Here is a 15,095-nt window from a genome sequence, read left to right on the forward strand (position 1 = left end):
GCAAAACCTACATTTGTATTTCTCAACTGCCCCTTGTGTTTTATACACCTTTCTTCCAAAAACTAGAATCTATGATTTCTTCCTTTTTATGCCAAGATTCGACTCAGAGTGGCACTTGAGTTCCCATATGGCTCTATTGATAAGGGAGGTTTAGCTGTACTAAATTTAAAAATGTTCTCTTTTTCTTTCATTGCTCAGTTTGCATCAAGAATAATAGAAAATGACATCGGATCGCTAATTGTTATGATAATGAATGGATGAAAATTATGATGCAGGATAATAATATTAAAGTTCTGCTCTGTCTGACTAAATCACCTAAACAGGTGTGATACAAGGTGGTAAATTGTTTTATAATTAGAGAAACAAAGTGTTTTTAGTAAATTAGGGATACCCGCAGCTTAATGCTGCAGTTAGACTTACAGATCTATGTACACGCAATCTTTTAGATTTAAATCAGGCAGTACTAACGAGATGGGAAATTGATGGGTAACATAAGTCTCAGATTTCTTTTACCTAATAATGCATGGAAATCCTGGGATGAGCTAGCTGGCTCAATTAGCATTGATTAAAAAAAATGGATGCAATGGTCTCATCATGGGATTGAGGGATTGATGTATTTCTTAAAAGATACCCCCATTATCAATTTATAAATAAGAGGAATAAGTGTCATCCCTGTATTAACAGCAATAAAGCATGACACCTATTAAACTAGGCATTGTAATAAGGTGCTCACAACATCATCATTAAAATATTACAGCCTCTTAGGAATATTAATTACTGTCAGCATTAGCTACTCTTTAAGTAAAGAATTGTTGACAATGCATGTTTAAATTGAGCATTGATTAAGAAACTGTGTCAAGCCCATCATGAATAACACTTATATAAATCATTCTCAAACATAAACCCTGTGCCCGCCTTTAGGCCACAACCTGTAGCCATAAACTTAGCCCCACGGTGCTACACTCCCAGCTGTAGAGTGCATGCTGCAGCCTGGATAGTGCTTCAGCGATCAAAGGAAATCCTGAGTTGGTCGTTGTTTTCTAGACCCTCCAGACTTAGAATCAGTTGTTTTACTGAATTCCTTTGGGGACGCTGCTGCACTCCTACATCTCCACCATAGGTTCTTTAGAGGGTAGGTGGTGCCCTGCCACCCTGGGGCCACCACATCCATGAAACTCTGAGCTAACAAAGGCTATGCAGGGTGTTATAGGGCACTCTAAGCGTTTTGAGTGGCTCTGGCTGCTTGTTTCTGTTTTGTGAGTGCACAGCCCCACCTCATCCTCCACCTCCCCTAAAGCCCCTCCCCCACTACCCCAACCAACCCCCATGTGTTTTCAGTGTTGGAGGCAGCTAGGTAGCCCACTAGGGAGCCAGGAGTTCTCCGATCTCCTTTACTGTGGTGCTGCCCACTCCCCCCAGACACTGCAGCAGGGTAGGGCCACCACGGATGAGGTGAGTGCGGCGGCACTCCCCTATCCTCCTTTTCTCTCCTGGTATAGAGTTTGGATCTCCCCTGTCCTTACCAGCATTTTGGTTCTGGAGTTGGGGGTCCTTTCCCCACAATCCATTAAAAAGCCTGGGCATTGGTGTCCCCAGCCCTCCTGAGCTCTGGGGAGGGTCCCTATGCATGCCCTCTCCCAGTGTTAAAAATTAAAGGTATTTTGTGTCGCCCTGGGCCACCTTGGAGGTTTTAGCTGCCGGGCAGCGAAGCTCGACGCACTCAGTGATCGTGCTGGGATCAAAGGTCAATCCCTTCTCCTACTGAGATCTTTGAAGCCATTAGGCCATTTTACACCCTTTATGGCTCATTTTGTTTTGGGGGGGGGGGGGGGGGTGAATGACCCTAGCCACCTGGGGCACTTTCCTCAGGTTTTCTGGCCCCTTAAGTGGCAAACCTTGCAGTGAGCTGGTTCCACTTGCTCCCTGCGCCAACCATTCTCCTTTTTCTCCTCTGGTCCTTCTCTTCGGCGCGGACGTTTAGTTCGTCCCCCAATTATTCCTTGGCAGGTGTAGGGGGTCAAGCTTCTCTGGTCCTGGGGAGAGCCCCACTGGTCCTTAGAAACGCTGTAGTCGGAGTCCTTAGTCCAGATGGATATCAGGGGGTTCCTCCTTCCATTTGTCCATTGCTGCTGCCTCCAGTCACAGTGTCTAGTAGGAAGACACATCCAAGAGAGCCCTTCCCCTTGTGCAAGTCCTTTTAAGGGGAAGGTTTTAGAAGCAAAGTACCTCTGGTCTATTTTGGGGTGCCACATCACCTTTCTGACCTGTTCCAGCTCTCTTACAATGCATGCTGGGACAATTCAAATGGCATCACACAGGAGTCACAAGTCCTTTGGGAACTTATCTCCACCCCTTGCTGACATCACTGCCAGGGCCTTTCCCATCAAATCTTGAAAGTGAAGCCCGTTCCTGTGTTGGGTCCCATGGTCTGAGCTCCCTCCTTGCTTCAGTGGTCTTGGGCTTGGGCTAGCCCATCCCTGAAACAGTGTGTCAGCTCACTGATTGATGCAGATCCTTCACCCCCACATCTCCTCAAGAGCTGGATAAAGCCCTGTTAATTTATGCTTTTATGTGAGGAGATCTTAGTCATGTTGCTGGAGAGAAGTGTAATTAACTTGGCACAACCACGTGACAAAATGCCTGGTCTCTAATCCTGAGCTGAGCCAGAGAAATATGATTCTGGATGACTCATAAACTGTACAGATATTGCCTTGCAACTCTCATACTTGGGTTTGGCATACATATTCCACCCCAGTTTGATACGCCACTGGTCTCTGTAGGCTACAGGGAAGCAAAACTACACTCTAAGGCAGTCTTCCTAATAGGTGTATAATGAAGTGTCACTGCAGACAAGACAGTAAACCATACCGACTTTCCCTATGAGTGTACACTAACATTATGAGGCCTATCCCAGGTCAATATCCAGCCCTGCAGAGTTTCCTCTGTACCAGGCTACATGTGCACACTTACCGAGATGCGCATAGTGGGAGTCTCTCTTGCGCAGCCCTCACGTGTATGTTAGTGGACTGATTGCTTCTTACTGAGATAAACTGTTGGAGATCTACTATTTTTTTATGAGTATCTCCAACATCCTGGAAAGCAGCCAGAGCATCTGAGGAGGTATCTAGAGATAAGATAAAAATTAACTATCTGAAACGGATCCCTCGTTTTTTTTTTTTAACTGCTGACCGGATCTCTTTGAAAATTATTTTCAGTATCACATATTTCCCCTCCCCTAACTTGGGAAAGGTACTCAAAATACTGATGTGTCCCGCATGGATTTCATATTACATCAGGTTTCCCTCATGTTTGTAGCTCACCACCGGGCCAAAGAGCATTCACACCCTATGTAATTTGCACAGGGGCCAGGTGGTCCCAGTCATCCCCTGTGGCATGGATGAATGACTGAAAAGCTCAGAGCAACTTTTTCTTACAAAAGCTGTTGATCACTTTACTGTTAAGAGTTCCTACACGTCTTCTCCCCTCCAAGCCATCCCTCCACTAAAATCCTAAGTTCTGTTTGTAACACTTTGAGTCAGTTATACTTGAGCCTTCATAACTAGCTTTCCGTAAATGATGTCTAATGTTTGGTGTTGTGACGTGATCCAGGGATTGTGAACTGTTATTGACCAAAAAGTGCTGTGGTGTAAAGTTGGATGCTTTGTGTGTTGCAAGGTGATCAACAAATGTTTACTGTGTGAAGTTGCCCTCTTCTAAGATTTTTAAATCTTGCCTGGAGGAAAAAAATATTTGTTTCATTTAATATGTTAGCATTTTTGTAAGTGGTCATTAGTAGCCCCTGCAAAAGATGTGTGGGGAATACAGGTATAAAACCCACTTGTCAACAAAGAAAGCTAGGCACTTATAAAAACTGGACAAAACACTGAATTCCGTAAAGGGTCATTTGTGTAGATTGGTCAAGGTTTCCCCAAACAGAGTTATCATTCAGTTTTAATGTTGACTTTCAAACTTGCAACCTGCAGATTATAACAGATGACACTGAAGAGTGTTAACTCACCAGTCATCTTGCATACACTTATACTCCTAATGCTGTTCACTTGTGAGGAAAGTTTTGCATAGTAACACTGGTTTTATGGAAATCATATTAGAGTCGTAAATATCATATGATACTCTTAACATTCCTCTCCTGCTTAAATGGTACCCAGTTTGTGGCTCGGCATTGATCACAGGAAAGGATTAAAACCATGCCCATGTTTTCACTTTTTCAAAAGCATCCTTGAAAAACTTTTAGCATGAGAGATAGTGGCATTTTTTGACCTTTGACGCCTTGAAACCTTATAACCACAGGTGTTCTTGAATACTGGAGACCCTGTAGAATCCAGAGTAGTGTGACACACAGTTATCACACTATTATTTGCCCTACGACTTTAAACCGTATCTAAAAATACATTATTTTCTCACATTTGATTACTGTGAATAACCAAAATTGAGGCTGATGGCAAAGGTTCAATAATTCCCACATTAGAACTGTTACAAATAGTACATTACATGTGTGAGTAGTGAAGGTCCAAAACCTCAACCATGTAAGATCTTTTTCTGGTGCCTTTTTTAGTGATATTTAGCATGAACAATGGTAGCAGCTTTTGGCCTCTGGCTCACCCTGTACCAAGACAACCCAACAACCTCAAACATATTTGTAGACTACAGTCCCTGAGATATCCAGCGAGGCGTAACATATATGGATGGCACCAGCTTCTCTTACACAAAATGCCATGCAACATGAAACCAACTGACTTTTGCCTTGCTCTGCTGAAGATTTTGAACTTCCATTTTTGCAACCAAGTTGCCAGGTAAAACATCTGACGGAGTTGAACTTATTTTGTGTGTCTGTTCTGTAGTCCATCGCAATTAGCCTCAGTTTGTACCTAGGTCCCAGTCTACTGCACCCAGATGATCGAGATTGTGCATAGTACTTTTTGGCTCTATTTTTATTTAAAGCTTTAAAAATTAATATCTCCAATTCCCCTTTCTGTATTTTTGTTGTTTTGGTGTCATGTCATTTACTAAATCTTACTCTATTTGTTTCTATACTGCTTTGGGGTTTTTCCTTTATGGGTTTTGACTTTGTTACTGTTTTAGTACTGCATGAAAAATACTTAACGCATTGCCTCGAAGTTAAGTCTGTCTACTGTTAGTGATAGCTACTCGGAGATCAAGCTCAGGTTCATGTAGTGACTTTGGTGGCTCACTCTGCCAAGTATTGTGTTTTTTCACTTAGGATGGGTCAATACCCCCCTTACTAATAACTCAGTTTCTTACATATGCTGTGTCAAAAGGTTCTGATATATCCTTGAGTGTGAGGATTCCAGTGTTGTCATCAGTAGCAATGTTTCTGATGAGTAGCATGCACCTAAGTAGAACCTAAGTACTATATTGGCAATATATTGGCAGCCATTGCTAGATCAAACACTGATGAACACTGGTATTCAGAGAAATTGGTCCAAACTCATTTATCAGTTCTGCTCTTACCACATTATCTGTAAGTAGGCCTGGAAAAATCATAAAACTGTTACTAGACCTGCAGGTCGAGTAGCTTGAATAATTACTCGACCTAACTGTAATGTACTTGAGCTGGAAACAAGTCTCAAATTGTGTAATCCTAGGCAAATATTGTATTTTACAGTCAGCTTTTTCTTCATTCTCACATGAGTGTACCTTCAGATATGTGAGTTCAGCATTTCTGCTGTAAAAAAGGCGCTTTTGTTTGATTAAATACACTAAACATTTGCTCTGTGTGTAATAAATCTAGCCCACATATATTACTAAAGCATGATTTGGTAGCGCACTGTCATTTACAAACAGTAAATTTCCAAGAAATGTCCAAAAACCTTCCCACTAACTTGCAGCTTTACTGATTAAACTATATAGTGTATTAACACTAATCTGTGAAAATTGGGTTTTAGAAAACATTTATCATTTGCACATCACTAAGTAAAGTGTTCTGACTTTTTTTTCATTCTATTGAAAAAAATAATCCATCACACAGAAATACAAAGAACGGTCTTTCACAGCTACTGAAATATATTTTGAAATGTTTGTAAAGTTGACTTAGTTCTATACATGTTGTGTGTTAGGAAAAACCTGATACCAAAAGCTTTTCATTTCACATAGGTCAGACACCTTACAAAATCCTGGAACTCTGCATTGCTAGAAGACAAACTGACTTTTGACCTCTGTCTCTGAACTGAGAGCAAATGTGACAAGAATAAGATTAAAAGGCATCTTAATTGCTAATTCAGTTTCTGACTGAACAGAACACCTCTTCTTTGTCCACTCGCCAGAAGGGTTGACTGGAATCTGAAAATAGCTCGACCTCATAAAATAAAACTCGACCTAACGAGTGGTCGAGTAGATTTTGCGAGCCCTGGTAAGATATGCCCTATGATTGGCCTTCTCTTAGTTAACAGTGAAGTTCCTTTATCTCCTGGTCCATAGTACTAACACAAATGCAATAATGCCAAACTCCATATGAACCCAAGTTGAGTGTGAGCCCAAACTCATTACACCATGACAGTTCTCCATGAAGGCATATAGTCTTTCTACCAATGTAAATGTACACAATAATGCAGGTTGTAGCTCTCCCTCTATTTCACCATTTTAACAGTTGAAAATTGCTTGAATATTTCTTGGAAGATGTCGCTCTGGATAGAGTTCCTCTGTACCTGTAAAACAAACATAACACATAAACTTGTTCAGTGGACATGGGGCACTTTTCTTTGTTCTTGCAACTTAGGTGCTCAAAATAAAGACAAGGGGACTACAGGCATTTTCTCAGGGTAAAGATTTTTTTCAGGATTAGATTGTAACACCAGGCCTTGGGCCATGGCTCTTTGAGAACCCACTTACCAGCTTAGGCAGTATTAGATATAAACCTAAAGACTTTAGTGCCAGGCAGCACATTCTTCTGTTGACTGTGAATGGGTCCAGGTTGTCAGTATTTTCACAAAAAATTACCAAAAATCTATAAGTATGGGTTTGAGAAGGAGGTTGTTTTGAATAATCAAGTGCTGAATCGGTGATTGAGAAAGTGACCTATTTTAATGGGTATTTCGGAATTCAGTTGATCAATTTGATATGATCAATTAGAAATCTGAAATATTTCTATATGCTATCTCTCCGATTATCACCTTAAATTTCACTACCACTTAAAGACCACCGACTGTAAGTTTGTGTGCGGACCATAAGCTGAAATAGAATATGTCCTACAACATCCAAGTTTTAGGAAGGCACAATCAAACAGTAGAACGGACCTTTAATTGATTTCCAAGCGCATTAAAGGAACTGTAAATGCTCGTCAAGTTTGTTTGTTATTTGTTTTCTCACCGTCAAGACTTTGTGTTAATTTTGCAGCGAATTCATGGTGGAGGAACACGAGCTGCAAAAGGAAAAAATTCAGGAGGATTATAATGATAAGTACTGGGACGAAAGGTACACCATCGTACAGCAGCAGATTCCTTCATTCCTGCAGAAAGTGGCTGATAAGATTCTGAGTACAGGTAGAACAGCTCTAATTTTTTTATGAATATGAAAGGGTGACCCTGCTAATAATAGCCCACTGTGATATTGTATTAATTGTATATTTATATGGCACTGATTTAACCATTTCTCACACACACACACACACACACACACACACACACACACACCCCCTTTTTGTTTTTGAAAAGCAATTTTTTGCTTTTCTACTTACAAATTAGGCACTGTCTCACAAATCTGCACAAAATGAGGGAAAAAGTTCATTCTTCAGGATTTTCACGGCATGTTTAATGCAGACCAGGCAAGTGGAGTGTTAAAAAAAAAAAAGGTGGGGGTCAAATTTATTTTAGGCCATTTCTGCCCCCCCTGGGGCCGGCTGAGCTAGAGGCCAAAATCCACAGGTAGGCACTTTGCAAAAAACACCTCTGTTTTCTGTGAAAAAATGTGATGTGTCCACGTTGTGTTTTGGGCCATTTCCTTTCGTGGGTGCTAGGCCCACCCACACAAGTGAGGTACAATTTTTATCGAGAGACTTGGGGGAACGATGGGTGGAAGGAAATTTGTGGCTCCTCTCAGATTCCAGAACTTTCTGTCACCGAAATGAGAGGAAAAAGTGTTTTTTTGGCCATATTTTGAGGTTTGCAAAGGATTCTGGGTATCAGAACCTGGTCAGAGCCCCACAAGTCACCCCATCTTGGATTCCCCTGGGTTTCTAGTTTTCAAAAATGCGCTGGTTTGCTAGGTTTCCCCAGGTGCCGGCTGAGCTAGAGGCCAAAATCCACAGGTAGGCACTGTTTTCTATGAAAAAAATGTGATGTGTCCACGTTGTGTTTTGGGCCATTTCCTTTCGTGGGCGCTAGGCCTACCCACACAAGTGAGGTATCATTTTTATCGGGAGACTTGGGGGAACGCTGGGTGGAAGGAAATTTGTGGCTCCTCTCAGATTCTAGAACTTTCTGTCACCGAAATGAGAGGAAAGTGTTTTTTTGGCCAAATTTTGATGTTTGCAAAGGATTCTGGGTATCAGAACCTGGTCAGAGCCCCACAAGTCACCCCATCTTAGATTCCCCTGGGTTTCTAGTTTTCAAAAATGCGCTGGTTTGCTAGGTTTCCCCAGGTGCCGGCTGAGCTAGAGGCCAAAATCCACAGGTAGGCACTGTTTTCTATGAAAAACATTTGATGTGTCCATGTTGTGTTTTGGGCCATTTCCTTTCGTGGGCGCTAGGCCTACCCACACAAGTGAGGTACCATTTTTATCGGGAGACTTGGGGGAACGCTGGGTGGAAGGAAATTTGTGGCTCCTCTCAGATTCCACAACTTTCTGTCACCGAAATGAGTGGAAAACGTGTTTTTTTTAGCCAAATTTTGAGGTTTGCAAAGGATTCTGGGTAACAGAAACTGGTCAGAGCCCCACAAGTCACCCCATCTTGGATTCCCCTAGGTCTCTAGTTTGCAAAAATGCACAGGTTTGGTAGGTTTCCCTAGGTGCCGGCTGAGCTAGAAGCCAAAATCTACAGGTAGGCACTTTGCAAAAAACACCTCTGTTTTCTTTCAGAAAATGTGATGTGTCCACGTTGCGTTTTGGGGCATTTCCTGTCGCGAGCGCTAGGCTTACCCACACAAGTGAGGTATCATTTTTATCGGGAGAATTGGGGGAACGCTGGGTGGGAAGGAAATGTGTGGCTCCTCTCTGATTCCAGAACTTCCTGTCACCAAAATGTGAGGAAAATTTGTTGTTTAGCCAAATTTTGAGGTTTGCAAAGGATTCTGGTAACAGAACCTGGTCAGAGCCCCACAAGTCACCCCATCTTGGATTCCCCTACGTCTCTAGTTTTAAAAAAATGCACAGGTTTGGTAGGTTTCCCTAGGTGCCGGCTGAGCTAGAGGCCAAAGTCTACAGGTAGTCACTTTGCAAAAAACACCTGTGTTTTCTTTAAAAAAATGTGATGTGTCCACGTTGCGTTTTGGGGCATTTCCTGTCGCAGGAGCTAGGCCTACCCACACAAGTAAGGTATCATTTTTATCGGGAGACTTGGGGGAACATAGATTAGCAAAACAAGTGTTATTGCCCCTTGTCTTTCTCTACATTTTTTCCTTCCAAACATAAGAGAGTGTGTAAAAAAGACATCTATTTGGGAAATGCCCTGTAATTCACATGCTAGTATAGTCATCCCGGATTTCAGAGACGTGCAAATAACCTTATCTTGTGGCCATTTTGGAAATACAAAGGTTTTCTTTATTGCTATTTTTCACTCTTTATATTTCAGCAAATGAATTGCTGTATACCCGGTATAGAATGAAAACGCACTGCAGGGTGGAGCTCATTTATTGGCTCTGGGTACCTAGGGTTCTTGATGAACCTACAAGCCCTATATATCCCCACAACCAGAGGAGTCCAGCAGACGTAACAGTATATTGCTTTCGAAAATCTGACATTGCAGGAAAAAGTTAAAGAGTAAAACGTAGAGAAAAATTGCTGTTTTTTTCACCTCAATTTCAATATATGTTTCTTTTTCAGTTGTTATTTTCTGTAGGAAACCCTTGTAGGATCTACACAAATGACCCCTTGCTGAATTCAGAATTTTGTCTACTTTTCAGAAATGTTTAGGTGTCTGGGATCCAGCATTGGTTTCACGCCCATTTCTGTCACTGACTGGAAGGAGGCTGAAAGCACTTTTTTTTTTTAAATGGTGTATGTCCCAGTGAAATGCCAAATTTGTGTTGAAAAATTGGGTTTTCTGATTCAAGTCTGCCTGTTCCTGGAAGCTGGGAAGCTGGTGATTTTAACACCGTAAACCCTTTGTTGGTGCCATTTTCAGGGGAAAAAACACAAGCCTTCTTCTGCAACCACTTTTTCCCATTGTTTTAAAAAAAAAAACGAAATTTTCACAGTATTTTGGCTAATTTCTTGGCCTCCTTCAGGGGAACCCACAAAGTCTGAGTGCCTCTAGAATCCCTAGGATGTTGGAAAAAAAAGGACGCAAATTTGGCTTGGCTAGCTTATGTGGACAAAAAGTTATGAGGGCCTAAGCGCAAACTGCCCCAAATAGCCAAAAAAAGGCCTGGCACAGGAGGGGGAAAAGGCCTGGCAGCGAAGGGGTTAATGGGGGAATTAAGTCCCTGTACATTCAGAATAGCCATCTTAAGTGCCATAAGCTAAAAGAATGGAAAGAACCATCCCAGTGAAACAAACACTGTGGTCATCGCATGTCTTCCCATAATAAGACTGGCCTGTCAATGTGTCAAACTACATATAACCAAACATACGAAAAACATCAAACAATAACCAAACAAAGGCGCCCAGTGCACCAATACGAAAGGCACAGACTCACCCCCACATGGGGAGAGGCTGTGTGAGCCTACCTGAGAAAACCAAGCAGTATGACTTGGAATAAAGAGAAAATCCCTCAAACTAGGAGAGAAGGCAGGAGTGAAGGGGCGAATCCCAACAGTAAAACTCAGCCCCTCCCGCCATCAAGAATATAAATTCAAAACAATGTAGTGAGTCCACAGCATATAATAGAGTCTCGTTCGTGCTCCGCCGCCACCTGTCTTGATGCAGTCCAATCCCAAGGCAAGCACAACCATCAAGCAGGTGTGTAATCCTTGGAAGAAGCTCAATGCTGAGCCTGGGCATCTGCCCTGCATTGCTTGCGTGTTTTTTTCTTTTTGCTCTTCGGGTTCAGATATCGCCATCCCACCCTCGGTCCACCAGAGAAGGCATAGCAGGTCGAGGAGAGTCTTCTCCGTCTCGAGGAGGCGACAGACCAAGTGCCTCCCCAGGCTTCACCGGAGTACTTGCCATCACTCGTTGGTCCTTGTAAGTAAAATGAAGGCGCAAGGGGAAGCCCCATCAATATACGATCTTGCGCTCACGCAAATGGAGTGTGACATCCTGGAGCTTTCTATGTCTGGCTAAGGTATGAGTAAACACGTCCTTGTATATAGATAGGCTGTTACCCCTGAAGACCACTGGTTCCTGCCGCCTGGCTACTTGCCTGACCTTCTCTTTTATGTGAAAATAATTAACCGTGGCGAGGACGTCAGTAGGAAGTTTTTTCTGTTGTTTGTACAGTGAAAACAGCCTGTGCATGCAATCTAGAAGCACCGGCTGATCACAGTCTGGGGCCAGGAGGTAATCAAGGTGAGCTTGAACATGGGTCTCAAGGTTCGACGCAGGGACAGCCGGGCTAATTCCCCTAATGTGAACATTGTTACGTCTGGACCGATTCTCCAGGTCATCCAGTTTGTCTTGCAAGAGATTGTAGTTTGCCTCAAGTTTCTCGATACGTGCTGTGTGATCAACGTTCTCTAAAACCGAGTCGACAGACGTCGATTCAGCTGTTTTCAGACGCAAGTCTATTTGTCCGATTCATTCGTCGAGGTCTCGGAGAGTGCGTGTAAAATCTTGGCGAAGCGTGTTCATATCTTTACGAAACCCAGCCAGCAAAAGTTGTATATCCTGTTTGGTCGTTGGATTCTGATTGTCAGCTGAAATTTCTGATGCCTTGCTAGGGGGGGAAGAGAGTACCCCCCTGTGACCTAACGTTCAGGTCCAGCTTTTGAAGCAAGTCTTTAATGGAAGTACTCAGAGGGGTTTTAGTTTGGTTGGTCACCACGGCCTATGTAGGGCCGGAAAGGGCTGGGAGTATCCCTTGCACTGTACCAGGAGTCTTCAATCGTCAAACTAGAGATGTAGAGGCACTCATGAAAACCAGGAGTGCCCCGGCTAATACGTCAACAGGGCCACCTTGTCCTCATGGAAGCAGGAAAGTTCAGCATAAACAACAGCAGGCAACAATGTTGAAACAGAACAGTCATGCAGAGCAATAGTTTGGGGCCAGAAAATACAATAGAAGCGCAGAAAGGCCAGAGCTCCACCGCCTGAACCAGGAAAGCGTCCGTGGATGGCCACGCAGATGCAGGATATGTGCCCCTGGTTAGCTTCAAAACCCCATTCCTAAAAAGGTAGGGGTAAAGGTGCAAGATATAATGTCATGACCCAAGTTTAGGAGCAGCAGCAGAATGGCGTGACATCCACCTATGTTGCCATATGAAAGTTAAATCATGGAGGGCAGCCAGAAAAATGTGCCACAGAAGCCCAATATAGTGCCCTGAGCGTGGGGCCTTGCATGGCAAGAGGGCCTCCAGGGAACAGCCATACCTCAGTTCTAGCTGGGCGCCATTCCGCCCTGTCCTGTTCGAGGCCTGCGGCCCGCTCGCTACCTCCTGATCCTTCGCCAGGCAGCAACATATCCTCCAACAGCCCCAGCAGCCTGCTCTCGCCTCCGGGTCCTCCCAGAAGCAGGCCGTGCGCCCGGGCTCCTCTCCAGTGGCCTGCTCAGTCGTCGCAATAAGCTAGGCCCAGTAGGGTCCTCCTACACACGGGCTGCCTACACCCGAGACCCGTCCGTGGCCCTAAGATGGCTTCTCATTGGGCCCGGCCGCCGACCAGGCCTGACTACCAGTGCTGAAGATCCGTCCGTCCCCAGGACCCTTCTGCGGGGTTTACCTGTCTCTGGGCACCATCCTGGAGGCGGCAGGGGATGTGACGCCCACAACAATCCACGGTATCGGTGGGAAAGGGTGCCGAGCGGTAGCTCAGGGGATACGTGTCTTGCCGGGTCTCCTCCTAGGACACGCCCCCTGTGGAAGCCAGTTCTAAAGCCATTTCTCCAAAAAGGTCCCCATGCAAAATATCTTGAGCCAGTCCAATTTAGTTTTGATTGCTTTTTCCCCATTGGATCTTCCCATTGTTCCAGAAAAGGTGAGACTATGAAATAGAAACACTGTGGTGATTTATGTCCTCCTAATTCTAGCTTCTACAGCCCTTCCCTTGACACAGTTCACTCATGTTCAGTTCTCCTATTCATATAAAAAGCATAGTTATAGCACTCATAGCTGATCGGATAAAAGGTACGCAAGCATATGGCATTGCATGTTCTTGGCATGGGTGTGAAAATGTATACAGACTGGCTTCCCAAAATTGTATCCATTCGTATACAAAACGTTCTTGTCTCTTGAATGTTCAGGAATGACATCTTAATAGCGAAGCTCCTTTTCTACACTAATAACAATGCTAGCGGTCTTACAGTGATTTGTGCTTTCCTTCACGCTTTACCCTTTAGATACAGATCAATTCTCTCAATGACCTTAGACCAATGGATTTGTGTTCTTTTCACACTGACAGTGGTTGAATCGAGCTTTACTTTAAAAAAAAAATGCATAATGTTCTTTTCATGCTATCAAGTATTTTTGTTGCTGTACCATGCTTCTGACTGTTCCTTGTGTGTTACTCCCTGTGTGTCTACGACATCTTTTTTCCTTTGTGGTGGTCGCTGTTCCATAATGTGGTGCAACGGATCTTCTTAACTCATTACATTTACTAATGCTATCTCAGTTTAGAAGGGGATTTGTCATCCCAAAAATGCACCCCTTTATGTTGGCTTTTGTGATCCAAATTCAACAATAAATATTCTTTTGTATGTATCTGTAGGAAAGTACTTGAATGTTGTTCGTGAGTGTGGCCGAGATGTTCCATGCCCTGTGGCCAAAGAGATTCTCTACACCCTAAAGGAGAGGGCATATGTGGAACACATTGAGAAGGCCTACAGCTATGCCAGCAAACTACTGCTAGACTTTTTGATGGAGGAAAAGGAACTGGTGGCACGTCTGAGGTATGACTACACGGGATTGTGTTAATCCAGCTTTTGCATTACAGGAGTAGTAGAGCCTATAAATTAAACTTTGAGTTTGTTAACCACCACTTAACTGCACAACTACATATGGCTTCTCTCACCTTGGGATTGCGCACAATTCCATTCAAAAACAACAAAGCTCGTCCCTTCGCTCTGTCCCACCAACTAACCTCACTAAAACAACAGAGCCTGGACCTTGACCGTACTGTCTGGTTTGATTTCATTACATTAGCCAAGCTTGTCAGAAGTGCTACAGATTGTGTGCAATATTACTTCAACAACAGAGGTTGTGTACCCCTATGCTGAGGTTACACTTAACTTTTAGTATGTATTTGACTGAGTTCTTTTACATCTTTACTCCACCACAAGTGCCTGTAGTTCTGCTCTGTAGCTCACGCTCTGCCTTACTGAATCAGAAAATTAGAACCCAAGTACTAAAGCTGACGAATTCCTGTTCATCCTTTCTCCTGCAACAGTACTTAAACATCTTTGGAGTCTGAGATAAACAACAATTCAGCTGCTCAGTTTTAGAATTTCAATATTTTGTCTCAAATCACAACAGGTACTTAGCTCTGCTCTCTCTAAGAAACTCTATGAATTGTGTCTTACTTCATATTCACACCTCAAAAAATGTCTTTAGTATTCAAACCTGTAACTCACATTTAGAGGTCCCTCTTACTCCTGTTGTAGCATAGGCAAGACCTGTGCTCTAGTACTAAATATTTAGGCCCTCATTACAACCCTGGCGGTCGGAGATAAAGCGGCGGTAATACCGCCAACAGGCTGGCGAACAAAAAAATGGGATCACGAAGACGGCGCAAACCACCATCATAGACAGCCACTTTAACACTCCGACCGCCAGAGCATTAGCAACAAATACCACGGCGGTCACCACCAACA

General features: G+C 43.4%; 1 protein-coding gene across 1 annotated transcript in view; it reads left to right on the top strand.

Moving 5' to 3' along the window:
• Positions 1 to 15,095, top strand: part of TUBGCP2 (tubulin gamma complex component 2) — a 190,575-nt gene that overhangs the window by 59,266 nt on the left and 116,214 nt on the right. The window contains exons 9-10 of the mRNA XM_069240639.1: positions 7,372 to 7,517; positions 13,994 to 14,174. Of these exons, the coding sequence (XP_069096740.1) occupies positions 7,372 to 7,517; positions 13,994 to 14,174 (327 nt within the window). The remainder of the gene's footprint in view (positions 1 to 7,371; positions 7,518 to 13,993; positions 14,175 to 15,095) is intronic.

This window comes from Pleurodeles waltl, chromosome 6 (genome assembly GCF_031143425.1).
Source record: "Pleurodeles waltl isolate 20211129_DDA chromosome 6, aPleWal1.hap1.20221129, whole genome shotgun sequence".
NCBI lineage: Eukaryota > Metazoa > Chordata > Amphibia > Caudata > Salamandridae > Pleurodeles > Pleurodeles waltl.